The sequence below is a fragment of the Heptranchias perlo genome, chromosome 14 (genome assembly GCF_035084215.1).
Source record: "Heptranchias perlo isolate sHepPer1 chromosome 14, sHepPer1.hap1, whole genome shotgun sequence".
In the NCBI taxonomy this organism is placed as follows: Eukaryota; Metazoa; Chordata; class Chondrichthyes; order Hexanchiformes; family Hexanchidae; genus Heptranchias; species Heptranchias perlo.
In genome coordinates this window covers 7407577-7426951 of record NC_090338.1, presented here as the reverse complement: position 1 = coordinate 7426951, position 19375 = coordinate 7407577, and the positions used below count along the sequence as shown (strand labels likewise).

Below are 19375 nucleotides of genomic sequence, written 5' to 3'. Positions count from 1 at the left end.
TGGGGTGAGCTTCTGAGGGTGGGGCTGAGGCACAATGGTTGGGGCAGAGTTGGGGGGAAGCTTTACTCTGCATCTGGCTGTGTTATAGCTTGTCCTGGGAGGGCTTGATGGCAACACTGGATGCCTGGAACGTGAACACTTCCGTTCCCCAGTAGTAACTTCCCCTCAGTTTGATCAATACAACAAAAAAAATGAGGGGAACAGGCTATTTTAGAAACCATCTCTGTAATATACTTAAAAATAAAAAATTTGCAGGGCTACAGGGAAAGAGCAGGGGAGTGGGTCTAATTGGACAGCTCTTTCAAAGAGCCGGCACAGGCACGATGGGCCAAATGGCCTCCTTCTGTGCTGTCAGATTCTATATACCTAAAAAGGAAAAAAAAACTTCAAACGGAAATCTGCAATTAAAACTAAAAAATGCTGGAAATACACAGTAGTCCCCATCAGCGTCTGAAAACAGAAAAGACACGTCTAAAAGTTTTGGGTGAAGCCCCATCGTCAGCACAGTTCTGATAATCAAAACATTAACCTGTCTGTTCGCGGGGATGTAGATACACTGCTGTGTATTTCCAATACCTTCTGCATTCCTTCAACACAACAACTTATATTTATACAGCGCCTTTAACATTGTAAAACGTCGCAAGGTGCTTCACAGGAGCGTTATCAGACAAAATTTTACACCGAGTCACACAAGGAGATATTTTTGTACTTATGTCCTATAATAGTCATAGGCGATAAGTACAAAATGACTGTTAAAAACATGATGTGGAGATGCCGGTGATGGACTGGGGTTGACAATTGTAAACAATTTTACAACACCAAGTTATAGTCCAGCAATTTTATTTTAAATTCACAAGCTTTCGGAGGCTTCCTCCTTCCTCAGGTGAACGATGAGGAAGGAGGAAGCCTCCGAAAGCTTGTGAATTTAAAATAAAATTGCTGGACTATAACTTGGTGTTGTTAAAAACATGGGGAGGGGAATAATTACTAAAAACAAATTAAATTGCCTGGACAGCAGGCAACATCTAGTTGACCGACAATCTAAAAGGGAAGGTCTTTTACCATCAGGGTCGCAATGAAGTGTAGTCACTGTTGTAATGTAGGAAACACGGCAGCCAAATTGTGCACTGCAAGGTCCCACAAACAGCAAGGTGATATTGGCCAGCTAATCTGTTTTTAGTGACGTTGGTTGAGAGATACACATTGGCCCCAGGACACCGGGGAGAACCCCCCTGCTCTTCTTCGAAATAGTGCCATAGGACTTTTACATCCACCCGAGGAGGCATTTGAGGCCTCAGTTTTACGCCTCATCCAAAAGATGGCACCTCACACAGTGCAGCACTCCATAAATAACAAAAGGAAAATTACACTGTATAGAAGAGTAAGGAGGTCTTGCTGCAATTATATAGGGCTCTGGTGAGACTACACCTGGAGTACTGTGTACAGTTTTGGTCTCCTTATCTAAGGAAGGATATACTTGCCTTAAAGGGGGTGCAACGAAGGTTCACTAGATTGATTCCTGGGAGGAGAGGTTTGTCCTATGAGGGGAGGTTGAGTAGAATGGGCCTATACTCTCTAGAGTTTAGAAGAATGAGAGGTGATCCCATTGAAACGTATAAAATTCTTAGAGGACTTGACAGGGTAGATGCTGAGAGGCTGTTTCCCCTGACTGGAGAGTCTAGAACTGGGAGTCATAGTCTTAGGATAAGGGGTCGGCCATTTAGGACAGAGATGAGGAAAAATTTCTTCACTCAGAGAGTTGTGAATCTTTGGCATTTTCTACCCCAGAGGGCTGTGGATGCTCAGTTGTTGAGTATATTCAAGACTGAGATCATTGGATATTTGGACACTAAGGGAATAAAGAGATATGGGGAAAGGGCGGGAAAGTGGAGTTGAGATCGAAGATCAGCCATGATCTTACTGAAAGGCAGAGCAGGCTCGAGGAGGTGAATGGCCTACTCCTGCTCCTATTTCTTATATTCTTATGCTCCTCGTTCTTATGAAGGTTAATAAGGCTATAAAAAAAGTCAAATCATGCACTAGGTTTCATTTCTAGAGGGAGAGAATTGAAAAGCAAAGAAGTTATGTTAAACTTGTATAGAACTTTGGTTAGATCACACTTGGAGTACTGTGCACAGTTCTGGTCTCCATATTATAAAAAGAATGGAGGCATTGGAGAGGGTGCAAAAAAGATTTACAAAGATGATACAAGAACTGAGAGGATATCCTTATCAGGAAAGGCTGAATAGGCTGGGGATCTTTTCTCGAAGTGACCTGATAGAAGTCTTTAAGATAATGAGAGGGTTTGATAGGGTAGACGTGGAAAAATGTTTCCACTCGGGGGAGACCAAAACTAGAGGTCATAAATATAAAATAGCCGCTAATAAATCCAATACGGAATTCAGGAGCAACTTCTTTACCCAGAATGGTAAAATTGTGGAACTTGCTACCACAACGAGTAGTTGAGACAAATAACAGATGCATTTAAGGGAAAGCTAGATAAGCACATGAGGGAGAAAGGAATAGAAGGCTATCCTGATAGGGTGAGATGAAGTAGGATGGGAGGAGACTCCTGTGGAGCATAAACACCGGCAGAGACTAGTTGGGCCGAATGGCTTGTTTCTGTGCTGTAGTTTCGACGAAACTCGACCGTAATTAGGGCAGGTGACCATAAGCTTTGTCAAAGATGTAGGTTTTAAGAAGCGTCTTAAAGAAGGAGAAAGAGGATGAGAGGCGGAAGTTTAGAGAGAGAATTCCAGAGCTTAGGGCCCAGGCAGCTAAGGCACAGCCACCAATGGTGGAGCAATGAAAATCGGGGATGCGCAAGAGGCCAGAAATGGAGGAACGCAGAGATCTCGGCGAGTTGTAGGGGCTGGAGGAGGTTAGAGATAAGGAAGGGCAAGGCCATGGACGGATTTGAAAACAAGGATGAGACCGGGAGTGAACGAGCACAGGGTTGATGGGCGAATGTGACTTGGTGTGGATAAGGGTCGCAGAGTTTTGGATGAGTTCAAGTTTACGGAGGGCATAAGGTGAGAGGCCGGTCAGGATAGTATTGGAATAGTCAAGTCTAGAGGTAATAAAGGCACAGATGAGCGTTTCAGCAGCAGATGAGCTGAAGCTGGGGGGGGGGGGAAGGGAAGATGGATCCTATACACTAGGACAACGATATACTTCGTTTCCCAATATATACCAGTGGTTTCAACACCATCTGGGGCTAGGAGTCAGTGTTGTAGATCTGTGCTTTAAATGCTCTATAAATTTAATCTTTAGGTCATAACTGTAGCCCATGGATGCTCAGCACACTGACTGGGCATGATCTACACAACACTCATATACTTCAACCCATTAAATATCGCGAAAGATTTAATCTTTTAAGGTTTTCACAGATACACACAAAAAAACAGAATGCAAATGGTAAAGGAAGAAACCCTACACAGACAATACATGGATTGCTGCTGCAAGCCTTTTTATCCCTCTCTCAAATGGATTCACCTCAAACCGCAGAAAAATTCAGCTGTTTCAAAATGAAAGTCTTTGTAAATCGCTCCCTCCTCCACGTTTAATCGGGATGCGGTAACCAGTCTTAAAAACTTTGTGAAGACTCTAATTTAAATGTTCCAAGTCGCGACGAGCCATTGCTGCTCATTCACTGATGAAGATGGAGAAGGCGTCAAGGAAGCGTTTACGCAGGTCACGCAAAATCACAGCCGTCGAGCAATCGAAATCATGGAATGTGGGAATCCAGCGTGCCTGCTCCACCACTCCAGCATCAGTACTTGGGTCTCTTCACTTCAACACTGGCAAACAAAAAACAAGACGGCAGAATTAATCTTCCGTATCTCACTGACTGAAAGACACAAGCCCCTGTTCCTCCTAAGCTCCAGAAATATATTGGGACATAATGTGCAGTGGCAGGGCATCTAACGGTGTCTGCAGTTAGTTAGACATACCCCCCTACCCGTTTAGGTTTTTAAAATATTTTGCGTGGCAAATTGCTGAAAGTGTGAGCTGATAACGGCGCAGCGAGGGAAACAGGGTATCTGGGACCCAAGTAAACAGGGCAAGCAGCAGGGTATCGCCTTAAACAATCAGATTGAAGGACTGAGAAATAAGCAACGGAAGGACTGAGGAGGAGGGTGAATTAAAAGGGGTGAATTCAAAATCAAATTAGGTACAGAAAGAGAAATAAAGAGAGGGAAAGAAAGATTGAATGAAGAGCCAAAAAAAGACAAAGGAGAAAGTAAAAAAAAAAAAATTTAAGATTTGACATTTTTAAAATCTCCAACAGTTAAAACCTGAAGGAATGAGATTCCACACTTGTAATAGTTAATTTTCAGTGCCAGAGGTGTTGACTGGCAGTAATCAACACTTATCATGTTGTTAACAGGATACTTAGACTGAAATGGATAAGACCTAACTTCCCGTGGCGAGTTTAGTTCGTATCTACGCAAACACAGCAACCTCACGCCGTTCAATGAATTTCAATGGTGAGGCAGACGGCGAGATCCCGTTTTCACGAGGCTAACGCTGGAGCGGTGCATCTCGGACAGCAACTTCTGGATTTCCGCATTTAACCGCGCACCTGCCCCTCGCCTGAAGTTGCTGTACCATTTTCACATAAATAACGGCGAGTGCCATTATTTTGACAGCAAAATCTGGGCCAATGTAGTTCGGAAGAGGGTCTGGAGTGTGTGGACTTAAAAAAAAAAATAACAAAAATGATCACCAGGAGTTTAAAAAAAAATCACCAGAGGGGGAAGTAGGACAATAAAAATAGACAACGGTGAAATTATTAAAAACTGAAGAAGGAACCATCCCAGCCGCATATTATAAAATCAGAACATCTGACACCCGACAGAAATAGCACGTGATAAATCACACCTGTGACCACTGCTGGAAAGGGGTCTGCTCACTATTTGAAGCAGACTAAGGACTCGGGGATAGAGTGCGCGCGCGGGGGGCAGTGGAACGTGTTTGATTGCCCTAGCAAAGAGCCGGCATAGTGGCGATGGGACGAATGGGCTTCAGACTTGCACTGCAAACTTCTATGGTTCTATCCAGCGACAGCTGCTGGAAAGTGTGCGTGAGTCAACGCCGGGGAATCGGGCTGGGCTGTGATGTGCCCCCCACCCCACCACAGTCGAAAAGCCTTTCGACTTTCACACGAGCGATGGGAGTCCACCACATGTGGAGTCATAACCGAGCATGAGTCCGCAGCTTAAGGGGACGAGATGGGGAGGGAAAGAATCTTTTAGGGATGACATCACAACTTACCCCTCCGCCTCCATCTTCTTTCTCTTTTCAATGATCTAAAAGGGAAACAAAAAGATGTTTGCAGTCTTTATTTTGTTTTTGTAGTGGTCTCTAACGAGATGACGTTATAACTTCAATTAGAGATAAAGCAGGAGCTGACTGATCGGGTACCTGCACATATGTACTTATCCACAGGGTTTCCTAGAATGGTACCAGGGATGAGGGACCAACGGAGTTATGCCAAAACTTTATAAATCAATGGTTAGGCCTCAGCTGGAATATTGTGTCCAATTCTGGGCACCGCACTTTAGGAAGGATGTCAAGGCCTTGGAGAGGGTGCTGAGGAGATTTACCAGAATGGTACCAGGGATGAGGGACTTCAGTTATATGGAGAGACTGGAGAAGCTGGGATTGTTCTCCTTAGAGCAGGAGATGGTCAGGGGGATATTTAATAGAGGTGTTCAAAATTATGCAGGGTTTCGATAGAGTAGATAAGGAGAAACTGTTTCCACTGGCAGGAGGGTCGGTAACCAGAGGACACAGATTTAAGATAATCAGCGAAAGAACCAGGGGGAGATGGGGAGAATTTCTTTCATGCAGTGAGTTGTTATGATCTGGAATGCGCTGTCAGAAAGGGCGGTGGAAGCAGATTCAATAGTAACTTTCAAAAGGGAAATGGATAAATACTTGAAGTTGAGAACATTTTTTAAGAGCTGGCACAGGCGCGATGGGCTGAATGGCCTCTTCTGTGCTGTATGATTCTATGTTCCACACACACAGGGTACAAGCTGGGGATATTCCGCAATCTCAACAGGCCAGTCCTCAGTCTATTGAAGAGCAAACTATTTCTGGAATGTTTGACCTCTTATCTCAAAGCTGCTTCAGTAATGCTGTAAAATTTATGGCGCAATGTGGGAATCGGGCGTTTTGAGCCAATCGCTTGATTAACAAATACAGGGGTGTGGCTCAATTTAAAAAAAAAGTTTTTGTTGTTGTGGATTTGGTCTGATCAAAAAGGTAGGATAATTTCTGAACACAAAAGGTTCAGCCAAATAGTCTACTATTAACACCTCTGCTCATTCGTTGAGGAAAACGAGAGGGCTAAAGTAGAGTCTGAAGAAGCCGCCAAGGAGGTACAGAAGCCTATGACAATATTTGCAAATGGGTAAAACTACGCAAGGTGAAGTTGTACTGTAGAGTTGAGCGTAAGGTCTTATATATTTAATATACTCCACACCACTTAAAACATCCACTTTAAAAAGGGCAGTCGCTTGTATTGGCCAGAAAGCGCTAACCATTAACCAAACATCTGTGCTTACTCATTAATTACATTCCATTGTACTTGGCGTTTCTGAAATTCAAATTCTAAACATCAGACGTTGAATTACTGCAAGTGTTTTTCTTGAAGACACAGTGGGTTTGCCAGCTGCCTTCATTCAAATGATTAGATTTTGCCATAGAAATGAAACCTCCCGTTAGAACTGCATAGTGCACTGTATTATTAATCGTTAATAATCTGCCTTGTTTTTGGCTGGGTCCCGGGATGATTAAATTACAAACAAGCTTATATAATTAATTAAAGCATACATGCTTTTAAAAAATTAAATTGTGATAAAACATACTTGAAAGAGCACGGTGAGAGACTGTGCAATCCTCACAGCACTTGTCAGGATTCTGGTTTTTTTAATCTACGTTGTGATGCAGTGCAAGCTATGGAGGTAAATGTAAACCGATGGAAAGTAACCCAAGTTTCGGGCAGGAGGTTCTCGGTCCGCGAGGACAGCGTGGTCCCGCACCGCGTTTATGGGAACCTCGGCCGGTCAACGCGCACAGCAGGCAAATCTCGTTTAGAACGAACCCGCCCATTATAAGCGGTGAGGGCTGTACTTTATACACGGCTCCACCTTCATTCCTCTTCATTAGGCCTCTGGGAAGCACTTTGGGACATTTTTCTACGCTGTGTAAAAGCAAATAGCTGATGCCGGAAGAAAACATCGGAAACAAACCTATTGAACGGTGTCGGACTAATTAGGAAAGGGGGAGAAAGAGGGAAATACAGGGGGCACAACCCAAACCATCTCCAATCACTGAAAACAGCAAGTCAAATGGAATGCTGAGCCAACACAGAAAATGCTGGAAAACACTCAGGAAAAATAAACAACTAGAGGACGCAAATATCAGATAGTTACTAATAAAGGAAGGAATCACTGTAATACAGAGAAATGATATTGGGACAAAGCATCAAGATAACGAAACAGTTTGGGTGGAGATAAGGAATAATAAGGGAAAAAAAACATTAGTGGGCGTAGTATATAGGCCTCCTAATAGTTGCAACTCTGCTGGAAGAAGTATTAATCAGGAGATAGTCGGGGCATGTAATAAGGGAACAGCCATAATTATGGGGGATTTTAATTATCATATTAACTGGACAAATCAAATTGGGCAGAGCAGCCTTGAGGACGAGTTCATTGAGTGCATCAGGGATGGATTTCTTGAGCAGTATGTAACTGATCCTACAAGGGGGCAGGCAACCTTGGACCTGGTCCTGTGTAATGAGTCAGGATTAATTAATAATGTCCTAGTTAAGGATCCCCTTGGAACGAGCGACCACAACATGGTTGAATTCCATATCCAATTAGAGGGTGAGAAGGTTGATTCTCAAACAAGCGTACTGAGCTTGAATAAAGGAGACTATGATGGTATGAGAGCGGAATTGATTAAAGTGGACTGGGAAAATAGATTAAAGGGTAAGACGGTACATGAGCAGTGGTGTTCATTTAGGGAGTTATTTTACAACTTTCAAAATAAATATATTCCACTGAGGAAAAAAGGGTGTAAAAGAAATGACAGCCATCCGTGGCTAAGTAAAGAAATCAAGGATAGTATCCGACTAAAAACAAGGACATATAAGGTAGCCAAACTTAGTGGGAGGATAGAAGATTGGGAATTCTTCAAAAGACAGCAAAAAGTAACTAAAGGATTGATTAAGAAAGGGAAGTTAGATTATGAAAAGAAATTAGCAAAAAATATAAAAACAGATAGCAAGAGTTTCTATAGTTATATAAAAAGAAAAAGGGTGGCTAAGGCAAACATAGGTCCCTTAGAGGATGAGACCGGGAAATTAATGGTGGGAAACATGGAGATGGCAAAAATGCTGAACAAATATTTTGTTTCAGTCTTTACAGTAGAGGACACTAAGAATATCCCAACACTGGACAAACAGGGGACTCTCGGGGGGGAGGAGCTAAATACGATTAAAATCACTCAGGAGATGGTACTCAGTAAAATAATGGGACTCAAGGCGGATAAATCCCCTGGACCTGATGGCTTCCATCCTAGGGTCTTGAGGGAAGTGGCAGTAGGGATTGTGGATGCTTTGGTGATAGTTTTCCAAAATTCCCTGGACTCAGGAGAGGTCCCGGCAGATTGGAAAACTGCTAATGTAACACCGTTATTTAAAAAGGGTAGTAGGCAGAAGGCTGGAAATTATAGGCCAGTTAGCTTAACATCTGTGGTGGGTAAAATTTTGGAGTCTATTATTAAGGAGACAGTAACGGAACATTTAGATAAGCATAATTTAATAGGACAAAGTCAGCATGGCTTTATGAAGGGGAAGTCATGTCTGACAAATTTGCTTGAGTTCTTCGAGGATATAACGTATAGGGTGGATAAAGGGGAACCAGTGGACATAGTGTATTTAGACTTCCAGAAGGCATTCGACAAGGTGCCACATAAAAGATTATTACTTAAGATAAAAAATCACGGGATTGGGGGTAATATTCTGGCATGGGTGGAGGATTGGTTATCGAACAGGAAGCAGAGAGTTGGGATAAATGGTTCATTTTCGGACTGGCAACCAGTAACCAGTGGTGTTCCACAGGGGTCGGTGCTGGGTCCCCAACTCTTTACAATCTATATTAACGATTTGGAGGAGGGGACCGAGTGCAACATATCAAAATTTGCAGATGATACAAAGATGGGAGGGAAAGTAGAGAGTGAGGAGGACATAAAAAACCTGCAAGGGGATATAGACAGGCTGGGTGAGTGGGCGGAGATTTGGCAGATGCAATATAATATTGGAAAATGTGAGGTTATGCACTTTGGCAGGAAAAATCAGAGAGCAAGTTATTTTCTTAATGGCGAGAGACTGGAAAGTACTGCAGTACAAAGGGATCTGGGGGTCCTAGTGCAAGAAAATCAAAAAGTTGGTATGCAGGTGCAGCAGGTGATCAAGAAAGCCAACGGAATGTTGGCTTTTATTGCTAGGGGGATAGAATATAAAAACAAGGAGGTATTGCTGCAGTTATATAAGGTATTGGTGAGACCGCACCTGGAATACTGCATACAGTTTTGGTCTCCATACTTAAGAAAAGACATACTTGCTCTCGAGGCAGTACAAAGAAGGTTCACTCGGTTAATCCCGGGGATGAGGGGGCGGACATATGAGGAGAGGTTGAGTAGATTGGGACTCTACTCATTGGAGTTCAGAAGAATGAGAGGCGATCTTATTGAAACATATAAGATTGTGAAGGGGCTTGATCGGGTGGATGCAGTAAGGATGTTCCCAAAGATGGGTGAAACTAGAACTAGGGGGCATAATCTTAGAATAAGGGGCTGCTCTTTCAAAACTGAGATGAGGAGAAACTTCTTCACTCAGAGGGTGGTCGGTCTGTGGAATTTGCTGCCCCAGGAAGCTGTGGAAGCTACATCATTAAATAAATTTAAAACAGAAATAGACAGTTTCCTAGAAGTAAAGGGAATTAGGGGTTATGGGGAGCGGGCAGGAAATTGGACATGAAGCTGAGTTCGGATCGGTCAATGCCCTGTGGGTGGCGGAGAGGGCCCAGGGGCTATGTGGCCGGGTCCTGCTCCGACTTCTTGTGTTCTTTAGATTTGTGGTTGGGATCAGATCAGCCATGATCTTATTGAATGGCGGAGCAGGCTCGAGGGGCCGATTGGCCTACTCCTGCTCCAATTTCTTATGTTCTTATGTTCTTAAATCCAATCAGGAATTCAGGAGAAACTTCTTTATCCAGAGAGTGATGAGAATGTGGAACTCACTACTACAAGGAGTAGTTGAGGTGAATAGAATAATAATTTAAGGGGCAGCTAGATAATCACACGAGGGAGAAAGGGATAGAAGGATATGCTGATAGGGTGAGATGAATTAGGGAGGGAGGAGGCTCGTGTGGAGCATAAACCCCGGCATGGACCAGTTGGGCCGAATGGCCTGTTTCTGTGCAAGTCACACAGCATCTGTGGAGAGAGGAAGGTAGGAGTTAACATTTCAGGACCTGAAACATTAACCCTATCCTCCTCTCTCCACAGTTGCTACCAGACCTATGTACAGTTTTGGTCTCCTTATCTAAGGATATACTTGCCTTAGAGGCCGTGCAACGAAGGTTCACTAGATTAATTCCTGGGATGAGAGGGTGGTCCTACGGGGAGACATTGAGTAGAATGGGCCTGCACTCTCTAGAGTTTAGAAGAATGAGAGGTGATCTCATTGAAACATTTAAGATTCTGAGGGGGCTAGACAGGGTAGATGCTGAGAGGTTTTTTCCCTTGGCTGGAGAGTCCCGAACCAGGTGGCAGTGTCTCAGGATAAGAGGTCCATTTATGACTGAGATGAGGAGAAATTACTTCACTCAGAGGGTTGTGAATCTTTGGAATTCTCTACCCCAGAGGGCTGTGGATGCTCAGTCGTTGAGTATATTCAAGGTTGAGATAGATCGATTTTTGGACACTAAGGGATTCAAGGGATCTGGGGATCGGATGGGAAAGTGGAGTTGAGGTCCAAGATCAGCCACGATCTTATTAAATGGTGGAGCAGGCTCGAGGGGCCGTAAGGCCTACTCCTGCTCCTATTTCTTATGATCTTATGACCTGCAGAGCATTGCCGGCGTTTTATTTCGGATTTCCAGTGTCTGCAATATTTTGCTTTTTCGTTTTACAATGCTGAGCGACCTGCTAAGACAGTCGTGTATAAATCTCTTGCCATCAGGCTGGTGCTGTAGTGCGCTCTGGTCAGGTTCTGCTCCGAGACAAAAGGGAAACAGCCCGAGCTCTGGAAACAAGGCAAAGGGCCACGGGGCTGATCCCCAGAGTCAGAGGACTGAGGTCAGCCTCAATAGTAAATGAAGGTTCTGTATATACTTGGAATAGAACAGGCTAATCCTGAACGCTATTTCGAGTTAAACCATAACTGAAGACAAGGGTGGGGTATAACATGTACAAACTGGCAAAAGGCAAGTTCAAGGCTGATGTCAGGAAAGAACGAACAAACTTGCATTTCTATAGCAACTTTCACGACCTCAGGACTACTCAAAGCGCTTCACAGCCCATGAAGTATTTTTGAAGTGTAATCACTGTTGTAATGTAGGCTGATGTGGCAGCCAAATATGCGCACAGCAAGGTCCCACAAACAATGAAATAAATGACCAGATAATCTGTTTCGGCAGTGTTGGTTGCGGGATAAATGTTGGTCAGGACACTGAGGCGAACTCCCCTGCTCTTCTTCAAATAGTAACGTGGGATCCTTTATGTCCACTCAAGCATGCAATAGGGCCTCAGTTTTACATCTCATCCAAAAGATGGCACCTCCGACAGTGCAGCACTCCCTCAGTGGACTTGAACCCACAGCCTTCTGACTCAGAGGCGGGAGTGCTACCACTGAGGTGTTAAACCGAGACCCCGTGAAAGAGCCCACGGCATTACTCAACGAAGAGCAGGGGAGTTGTCCCTGTGTCCTGGGCAACCTTTATCCCTCGACCAACAGCATCAAAACAGATTATCTGGTAGTTTATGTCATTGCTGTTTGTGGGACCTTACTGTGCGCAGATTGGTTGCAGCGTTTCTGACATTACAACAGTGACAACACTTCAAAAATACTCTGTGTAGGTACTTTGGCTGTAAAAGCACTTTAGGACGCCCTGAGGTCGTGAAAGGCAAGTTATGCCTTGGATTTGTCTCATCACTTGCTAACCAAGTGATGAGACAAATCCAAGAGCTTGCACTTCATAGTAGGTACAGCACAAGAGGTGGCTATTCGGCCCTTCATGCCTGTGCTGGCTGTCTGAAAGAGCAATCCAATTAGTCCCATTCCCCTGCTCTTTCCCCATACTCTGTAAATTAATTCCCTTCAAGTATTTATCCAATTTCCTTTTGAAAGTTATTATTGAATCTGCTTCCACCACCCTTTCAGGCAGTGCATAACAACCTGCTGTGTAAAAAAATGTTTCCTCATGTTGCCTCTGGTTCCTTTGCCGACCGTAAATCTGTGTCCTCTGGTTACCGACCCTTCTACCACTGGAAACGGTTTCTGCTTATTTACTCTATCAAAACTGTTTATGATTTTGAACATCTCTATTAAATCTCCTCTTAACCTTCTCTGCTCTAAGGAGAACAATCCCAACTTCTCCAGTCTCTCCACATAACTGAAGTCCCTCATCCCTGGTACAATTCTAGTAAATCTCTTCTGCACCCTCTCTAAGGCCTTGACATCAAGTGTGGTGCCCAGAATTGAACACAATACATTAGCTGAGGCCTAACCAGTATTTCATAAAGGTTTAGCATACCTTCCTTGCCTCTATTAATAAAGCCCAGGATCCCATATGCTTTTTTAACAGCCTTCTCAACTTGTCCTGCCACCTTCAAAAATTTGTGAATGTGCACCCCCAGGCCTCTCTGTTCCTGCACTCCCTTTAAAATTTAGTTTATATTGCCTCGCTTCATTCTTCCTATCAAAATGTATCACTTCACACTTCTCTGCATTAAATTTCATCTGCCATGTGTCTGCTCATTTCACCAGTCTGTCTATGTCCTCCTGAAGTCTGTTACTATCCTCCACATTGTTTACTACATTTCTGAGTTTTGTGTCATCTACAAACCTTAAAATTATACCCTCTACACCCAAGTCCAGGTCATTAATATACATCTAATAGAACAGTGGTCCTAATACTGACCCCTGGGGAACACCACTGTATACTTCCCTCCAGTCTGAAAAACAACCGTTCACCACTACTCTCTGCTTTCTGCCCCGTAGTCAATTTTGAATCCACGCTGCCACTGTCCCTTTAATCCCATGGGCTTTAATTTTGCTTACAAGTCTATTATGTGGTACTTTATCAAGGACATGGTACAAGTGGTACTCGTCAAAGAACTGAAGTTAAATTTCAAGACATCAGCCCGAAACAGCTGGGGGTTAATTACATTTCAATGAAACACGTAGACACCCCTCAAACATAAAACCCGTTGAGACCAGAAGACAGATTCTTAGCAGGATCTCAGGAAAGCATAATGCGAATCACGTGAAGGTTCGATACTTTGTTCATTTGAACTGTGAAGACCCCCCCCCCAGCAGTACAATGAAAGATTCTGTCCTTGCAAACTTGGGCTGTGGCTGGAGAGGACAGTGTGGCAGAGAGTATCACTACAATTCAAATTCCAAAGTCTATAGTTTCTCAATACCTGTTTAAGCGAGGGGACTAGGTATAATTCATCTTGCTGCAGCTGTTGGTTTAGCTGAATATACAAAATTACCAGGAAATTGAAAGGTTGTGATGAGACAAAGCACTTCACGTGTTAACCTTGTTTACTTGCTTTGTTCTGCGAACGGTCAGTTAAGCCCCTAGGAGTCTTGATGGCCTTGTTATGTTAATAAATTTTAATTGAAAGGCTGTCAGCTATGATCAGTGTTCCCTGAAAGTGTATTGGCTAAATTGCGATTCTTCCAAAAGCATACTGGCACCAATACACTGGTAGCAATACTTAGTAAACAAAAACAGAAACAGAAAATGCTGGAGAAGCTCAGCAAGTCCTCCCTGGCTCTGTACTTGCTTACAAACTGTTAACTCTTTAACATCTTCCAGTTCTGACGAAAGGTCTTTGACCTGAAAGGTTAACCTTGTTTCTTTCCCCACAGATGCTGCCTGACTTGCTGAGCTTCTCCAGCATTTTCTGTTTTTATTTCAGATTTTGCTTTTGACTGAGTAAACAAACTGTCTGTAAGTAAATCTGCAATGGCCCCACTGAAGGGGATTACAGATAGAAAAATGAAGTTGTAAGGACTTCTGATTAGACTCTGATCCTTTAACGAGAGCGTGGCGGTCAGTCTGAAACATAACTGTAGCGGTATTGTTGATTTTACAGTCCATTAAATCCATTTAACTAAATACAGACTGAAAAGATAGTGAATGCACAGTAACTTTACACCCCATTATAGCATTTTCCAATGTGAGTGGCTTTGCAATATAACAGGACTCCTGGTGGGCACCGTTTACACTGGAGGGTGGAAGAATTGGGAGCCGCCTGGCAGCACAATAACACTGGTCACTCACTCCAGAAACCGGAGCTGGATACAACGTTCACATCACGACATTAACCCACTGCACCGTCTAGTCCCCGATGTATTAATCGATGATCATCGTAAATTTGGTAACAATTTTTTATGCACAGTTCAGTCTAAAGCCACAAAATATTATTGAGCCAACAATGAACCAATGGGGACCAGAAACGCGGAGATGATGCTCCCCGCCTGTGTTTTGCTGGCCCCGTGGTACTGGTTCGTACCACTGAAGGGTTTGAGGTGAGCACGTACCGCACTGATCTTCTTCCACTGACGATCCAGTTCCGCTTTCTCGTTTGTTTCTTTGAAACGTCGGGTCTTGCGTCCCTCAGACATCTTGATACCGTACTGGAAAGCAGCTCTTGAGAGAGAGCGAGGGAAAATCATTTCATTAAATTAAGGACTTCTTAAAGAAAAAGACATCAAAACCCAATACAGTTGTACGTCAGACTCACGTCTACTTTCCGATAGTACAAACATGGAGGACTGACTTGTACACTGGAGGAGTCAGCGTTGGTAGCACTCTCACCTCTCCGTCAGGAGGTCGTGGGTTTCAAGTCCCACTCCCCGCTCCAGACACTTTAGCACAAAATCTACACCGAACGTCCAGTGCGGTACTGAGGGAGAGCTGCACTGTCGGAGCTGCTGGCTTTCGGATGAGACATTGAACCGAGGCCCCAGGTCTGTCCTCTCAGGTGGATGTAAAAGATCCCACTGCACTATTCTGAAGAAGGGCGGGGGAGTTCTCCCTGGTGTCCTGGCCAATATTTATCCCTCAACCAAAATCAGTAAACAATTTTACAACACCAAGTTATAGTCCAGCAATTTTATTTTAAATTCACAAGCTTTCGGAGGCTACCTCCTTCCTCAGGTGAACGATGTGGAGGTACGCCTGGTGCTGCTCCTGGCATGCTCTTCTACACTCCTCATTGAACCAGGGTTGGTATGTCTGAATGTTGTTCTTGGAGTGCTTCGGAGGCACCTCCGAAGCACTCCAAGAATTTTTAACGCACCTGGGTGAAGTGGAAATTTCTAACGCACCTGGGTGAAGTGGAAATCACGGCCCAAGTGGTCTTAAATTGGATTGGTTACACCTCAGGAACAGCAAGGTGACCAAAATGTGTGTCTTCACAGGCTGCAGGGATATGGGGATGGGGGCATATAGTTTCAATGAGCATTTCCTGAATTTGCATATTTCTCAAGCTGCTTTCCACATCGTTCACCTGAGGAAGGAGGTAGCCTCCGAAAGCTTGTGAATTTAAAATAAAATTGCTGGACTATAACTTGGTGTTGTAAAATTGTTTACAATTGTCAACCCCAGTCCATCACCGGCATCTCCACATCAAAATCAGTAAAGCAGATGATCTGGTCATTGTCTCTGCTGACTGTGGGACCTGGCTCTGTGCAAATTGGCTGCCACGTTTCCTACATTACAACAGTGACTACGCTTCAAAAATGCTTCATTGGCCGTAAAGCACTTTGGGACGTCCTGAGGTCATGAAAGGCGCTATATAAATGCACGTCTTTCTTTCTTACACTGGTACAACTCGTACTTGGGGGTGGAGGCGTGGGAAAAGTGAGGAAATGGTTTCATGGGAGGGGAAGTACGAGAACGCCACGAACGTTTGTACGAGCCCTCAGTTTGCCCTGTGCACAAGGGTGTTGGGCTGCAACATGTCAAGTGGAGATTTAGCTGAGCTTCTGATGTGAAGAAAACATGACTTTTGTTGTTCAAATTTCTAACGCACCTGGGTGAAGTGGAAATCACGGCCCAAGTGGTCTTAAATTGGATTGGTTACACCTCAGGAACAGCAAGGTGACCAAAATGTGTGTCTTCACAGGCTGCAGGGATATGGGGATGGGGGCATATAGTTTCAATGAGCATTTCCTGAATTTGCATATTTCTCAAGCTGCTAACATCAATCTCCGTGTTCTGATTTAGGATTTATTCATCAATGAGGCAATAACTTTACGGTCAACGTTCTCCAAACCTCCAGGTACCCCTTTTAAAAAAAAAATCATACTCGGGATGTGGGCATCGCCGGCATTTATTACCCATCCCCAGTTGCCCCTTGAGAAGCTGGTGGTGAGCCGCCTTCTTGATCCACTGCAGTCCTGTGTGGTGAAGGTGCTCCCACGGTGCTATTAGGTCAGGAATTCCAGGATTTTGACCCAGCGACGATGAAGGAACGGCGATAAAGGTTCAAATCGGGATGGTGTGTGACTTGGAGATGGCGCACCTACTGCCCTTGTCCTTCTACATAAGAACATAAGAAATAGGAGCAGGAGAAGGCCAATCGGCCCTTCGAGCCTGCTCCGCCATTTAATAAGATCATGGCTGATCTGATCCTAACCTCAAATCTAAATTCATGTCCACTTTCCTGCCCGCTCCCTGAAAGGTGGTGGAGGTCGCGGATTTGGGAGGTGCTGTCGAAGAAGCCTTGCCAAGTTGCTGCAGTGCATCCTGTAGATAGTTCACAATGCAGCCACGGTGCGCCGATGGTGAAGGGAGTGGAAGGGCTGCCGATCAAGTGGGCTGCTTTGTCTTCAATGGTGTTGAGCGTCTCAAGTGTTGTTGGAGCTGCACTCATCCAGGCAAGTGGAGAGTATTCCTTCACACTCCTGACTTGTAGATGGTGGAAAGGTTTTGGGGAGTCAGGAGGTGAGTCACTCGCCGCAGAATACCCAGCCTCTGACCTGCACACGTAGCCACAGTATTTATGTGGCTGGTCCAGTTAAGTTTCTGGTCAACGGTGACCCCCAGGATGTTGTTGGTAGGGAATTTGGCGATGGTAATGCCGTTGAATGTCAAGGGGAGGTGGTTAGACTCTCTCTTGTTGGAGATGGTCATTGCCTGGCACTTATCTGGCACAAATGTTACTTGCCACTTATCAGCCCAAGCCCGGATATTGTTCAGGTCTTGCTGCATGCGGGCACGGACTGCTTCATTATCTGAGGGGTTGCGAATGGAACTGAACACTGTGCAGTCATCGAACATCCCCATTTCTGACATTATGATGGAGGGAAGGTCATTGATGAAGCAGCTGAAGATGGATGGGCCTCGGACACTGCCCTGAGGAACTCCTGCAGCAATGTCCTGGGGCTGAGATGATTGGCCTCCAACAACCACTACCATCTTCCTTTGTGCTCGGTATGACTCCAGCCACTGGAGTGTTCCCCTGATTCCCATTGACTTCAATTTTACGAGGGCTCCTTGGTGCCACACTCGGTCAAATGCTGCCTCGATGACAAGGACAGTTACTCTCACCTCGCCTCTGGAATTCAGCTCTTTTGTCTATGTTTGGACCAAAGCTGTAATGAAGTCTGGAGCCGAGTGGTCCTGGCGGAACCCAAACTGAGCATCGGTGAGCAGGTTATTGGTGAGTAAGTGCCGCTTGGTAGCACTGTCGACGACACCTTCCATCACTTTGCTGATGATTGAGAGTAGACTGATGGGGCAGTAATTGGCCCGATTGGATTTGTCCTGCTTTTTGCAGACAGGACATACCTGGGCAATTTTCTACATTGTCGGGTAGATGCCAGTATTGCAGCTGTACAGGAACAGTTTGGCTAGAGGCACAGCTAGTTCTGGAGCACAAGTCTTCAGCACTACAGCAGGGATGTTGTCAGGGCCCATAGCCTTTGTTGTATCCAGTGCGCTCAGCCATTTCTTGATATCACGTTGAGTGAATCGAATTGGCTGGAGACTGGTTTCTGTGATAGTGGGGATATCGCGAGGAGGCAGAGATGGATCATCTACTCTGCACTTCTGGCTGAAGATGGTTACAAACGCTTCAGCCTTGTCTTTTGCACTCACGTGCCATCATTGAGGATGGGGATGTTTACAGACCCTCCTCCTCCCATTGGTTGTTTAATTGTCCACCACCATTCACAACTAGATGTGGAAGGACTGCAGAGCTTTGATCTGATCCGTTGGTTGTGGAATCGCTTAGCTCTGTCTATAGCATGTTGCTTCGCTGTTTAGCATGCACATAGTCCTGTGTTGTAGCTTCACCAGGTTGGCACCACATTTTTAGGTATGCCTGGTGCTACTCCTGGCATGCTCTTCTACACTCATCGAACCAGGGTTGATCCCCTGGCTTGTTGGTAATGGTAGAGTGAGGAATATGTCGGGCCATGGGGTTACAGATTGTGCTGGAATACGGGTCTTTCAGGTTGGCAGACTGTGGGACGCAGGGGTTGGTGCTTGGGCCTCAGCTATTCACAATCTATATCAATGTTTTGGATGAGGGGACCAAATGTAATATTTCCAAGTTTGCTGATGACACAAAACTAGGTGGGGATGTGAGTTGTGAGTTGTGAGGAGGATGCAAAGAGGCTTCAAGGGGATTATAGACAGGCTGTGAGTGGGCAAGAACATGGCAGATGGAATTTAATGTGGTAAAATGTGAAGTTATTCACTTTGGTAAGAAAAACAGAAATGCAGAGTATCTTCTAAATGGTGAGAGATTGGGAAATGTTGATGTTCAAAGGGACCTGGGTGTCCTTGTACATGAGTCACTGAAAGCTTACATGCAGGTGCAGCAAGCAATTAGGAAGGCAAATGGTATGTTGGCCTTTATTACAAGAGGATTTGAATACAGGAGTAAAGATGTCTTACTGCAATTATATAGACCGCACCTGGAGTATTTTGTACAATTTTGGTCTCCTTACCTAAGAAAGGATATACTTGCCATGGAGGGAGCGCAATGAAGGGTCACCAGACTGATTCCTGAGATGGCAGGATAGTCGTATGAGGAGAGAGTGAGTAGA

General features: G+C 44.6%; 1 protein-coding gene across 2 annotated transcripts in view; it reads right to left on the bottom strand.

Moving 5' to 3' along the window:
- Positions 1 to 3348: 3348 nt before the first annotated feature.
- The window catches only part of ik (IK cytokine), a 64628-nt gene continuing 48601 nt past the window's right edge, over positions 3349 to 19375 (bottom strand). Inside the window, exons 18-20 of one of the 2 annotated variants that reach the window (XM_067996003.1) lie at positions 14855 to 14963; positions 5278 to 5312; positions 3349 to 3800 (exon numbers count right to left, since the gene is read on the bottom strand). In XM_067996003.1, the coding sequence (XP_067852104.1) occupies positions 3773 to 3800; positions 5278 to 5312; positions 14855 to 14963 (172 nt within the window). In that variant the 3' untranslated portion in view covers positions 3349 to 3772. Of the gene's footprint in view, positions 3801 to 5273; positions 5313 to 14854; positions 14964 to 19375 lie in introns of those variants that run through there. The other variant, XM_067996004.1, reaches the window with a different exon arrangement.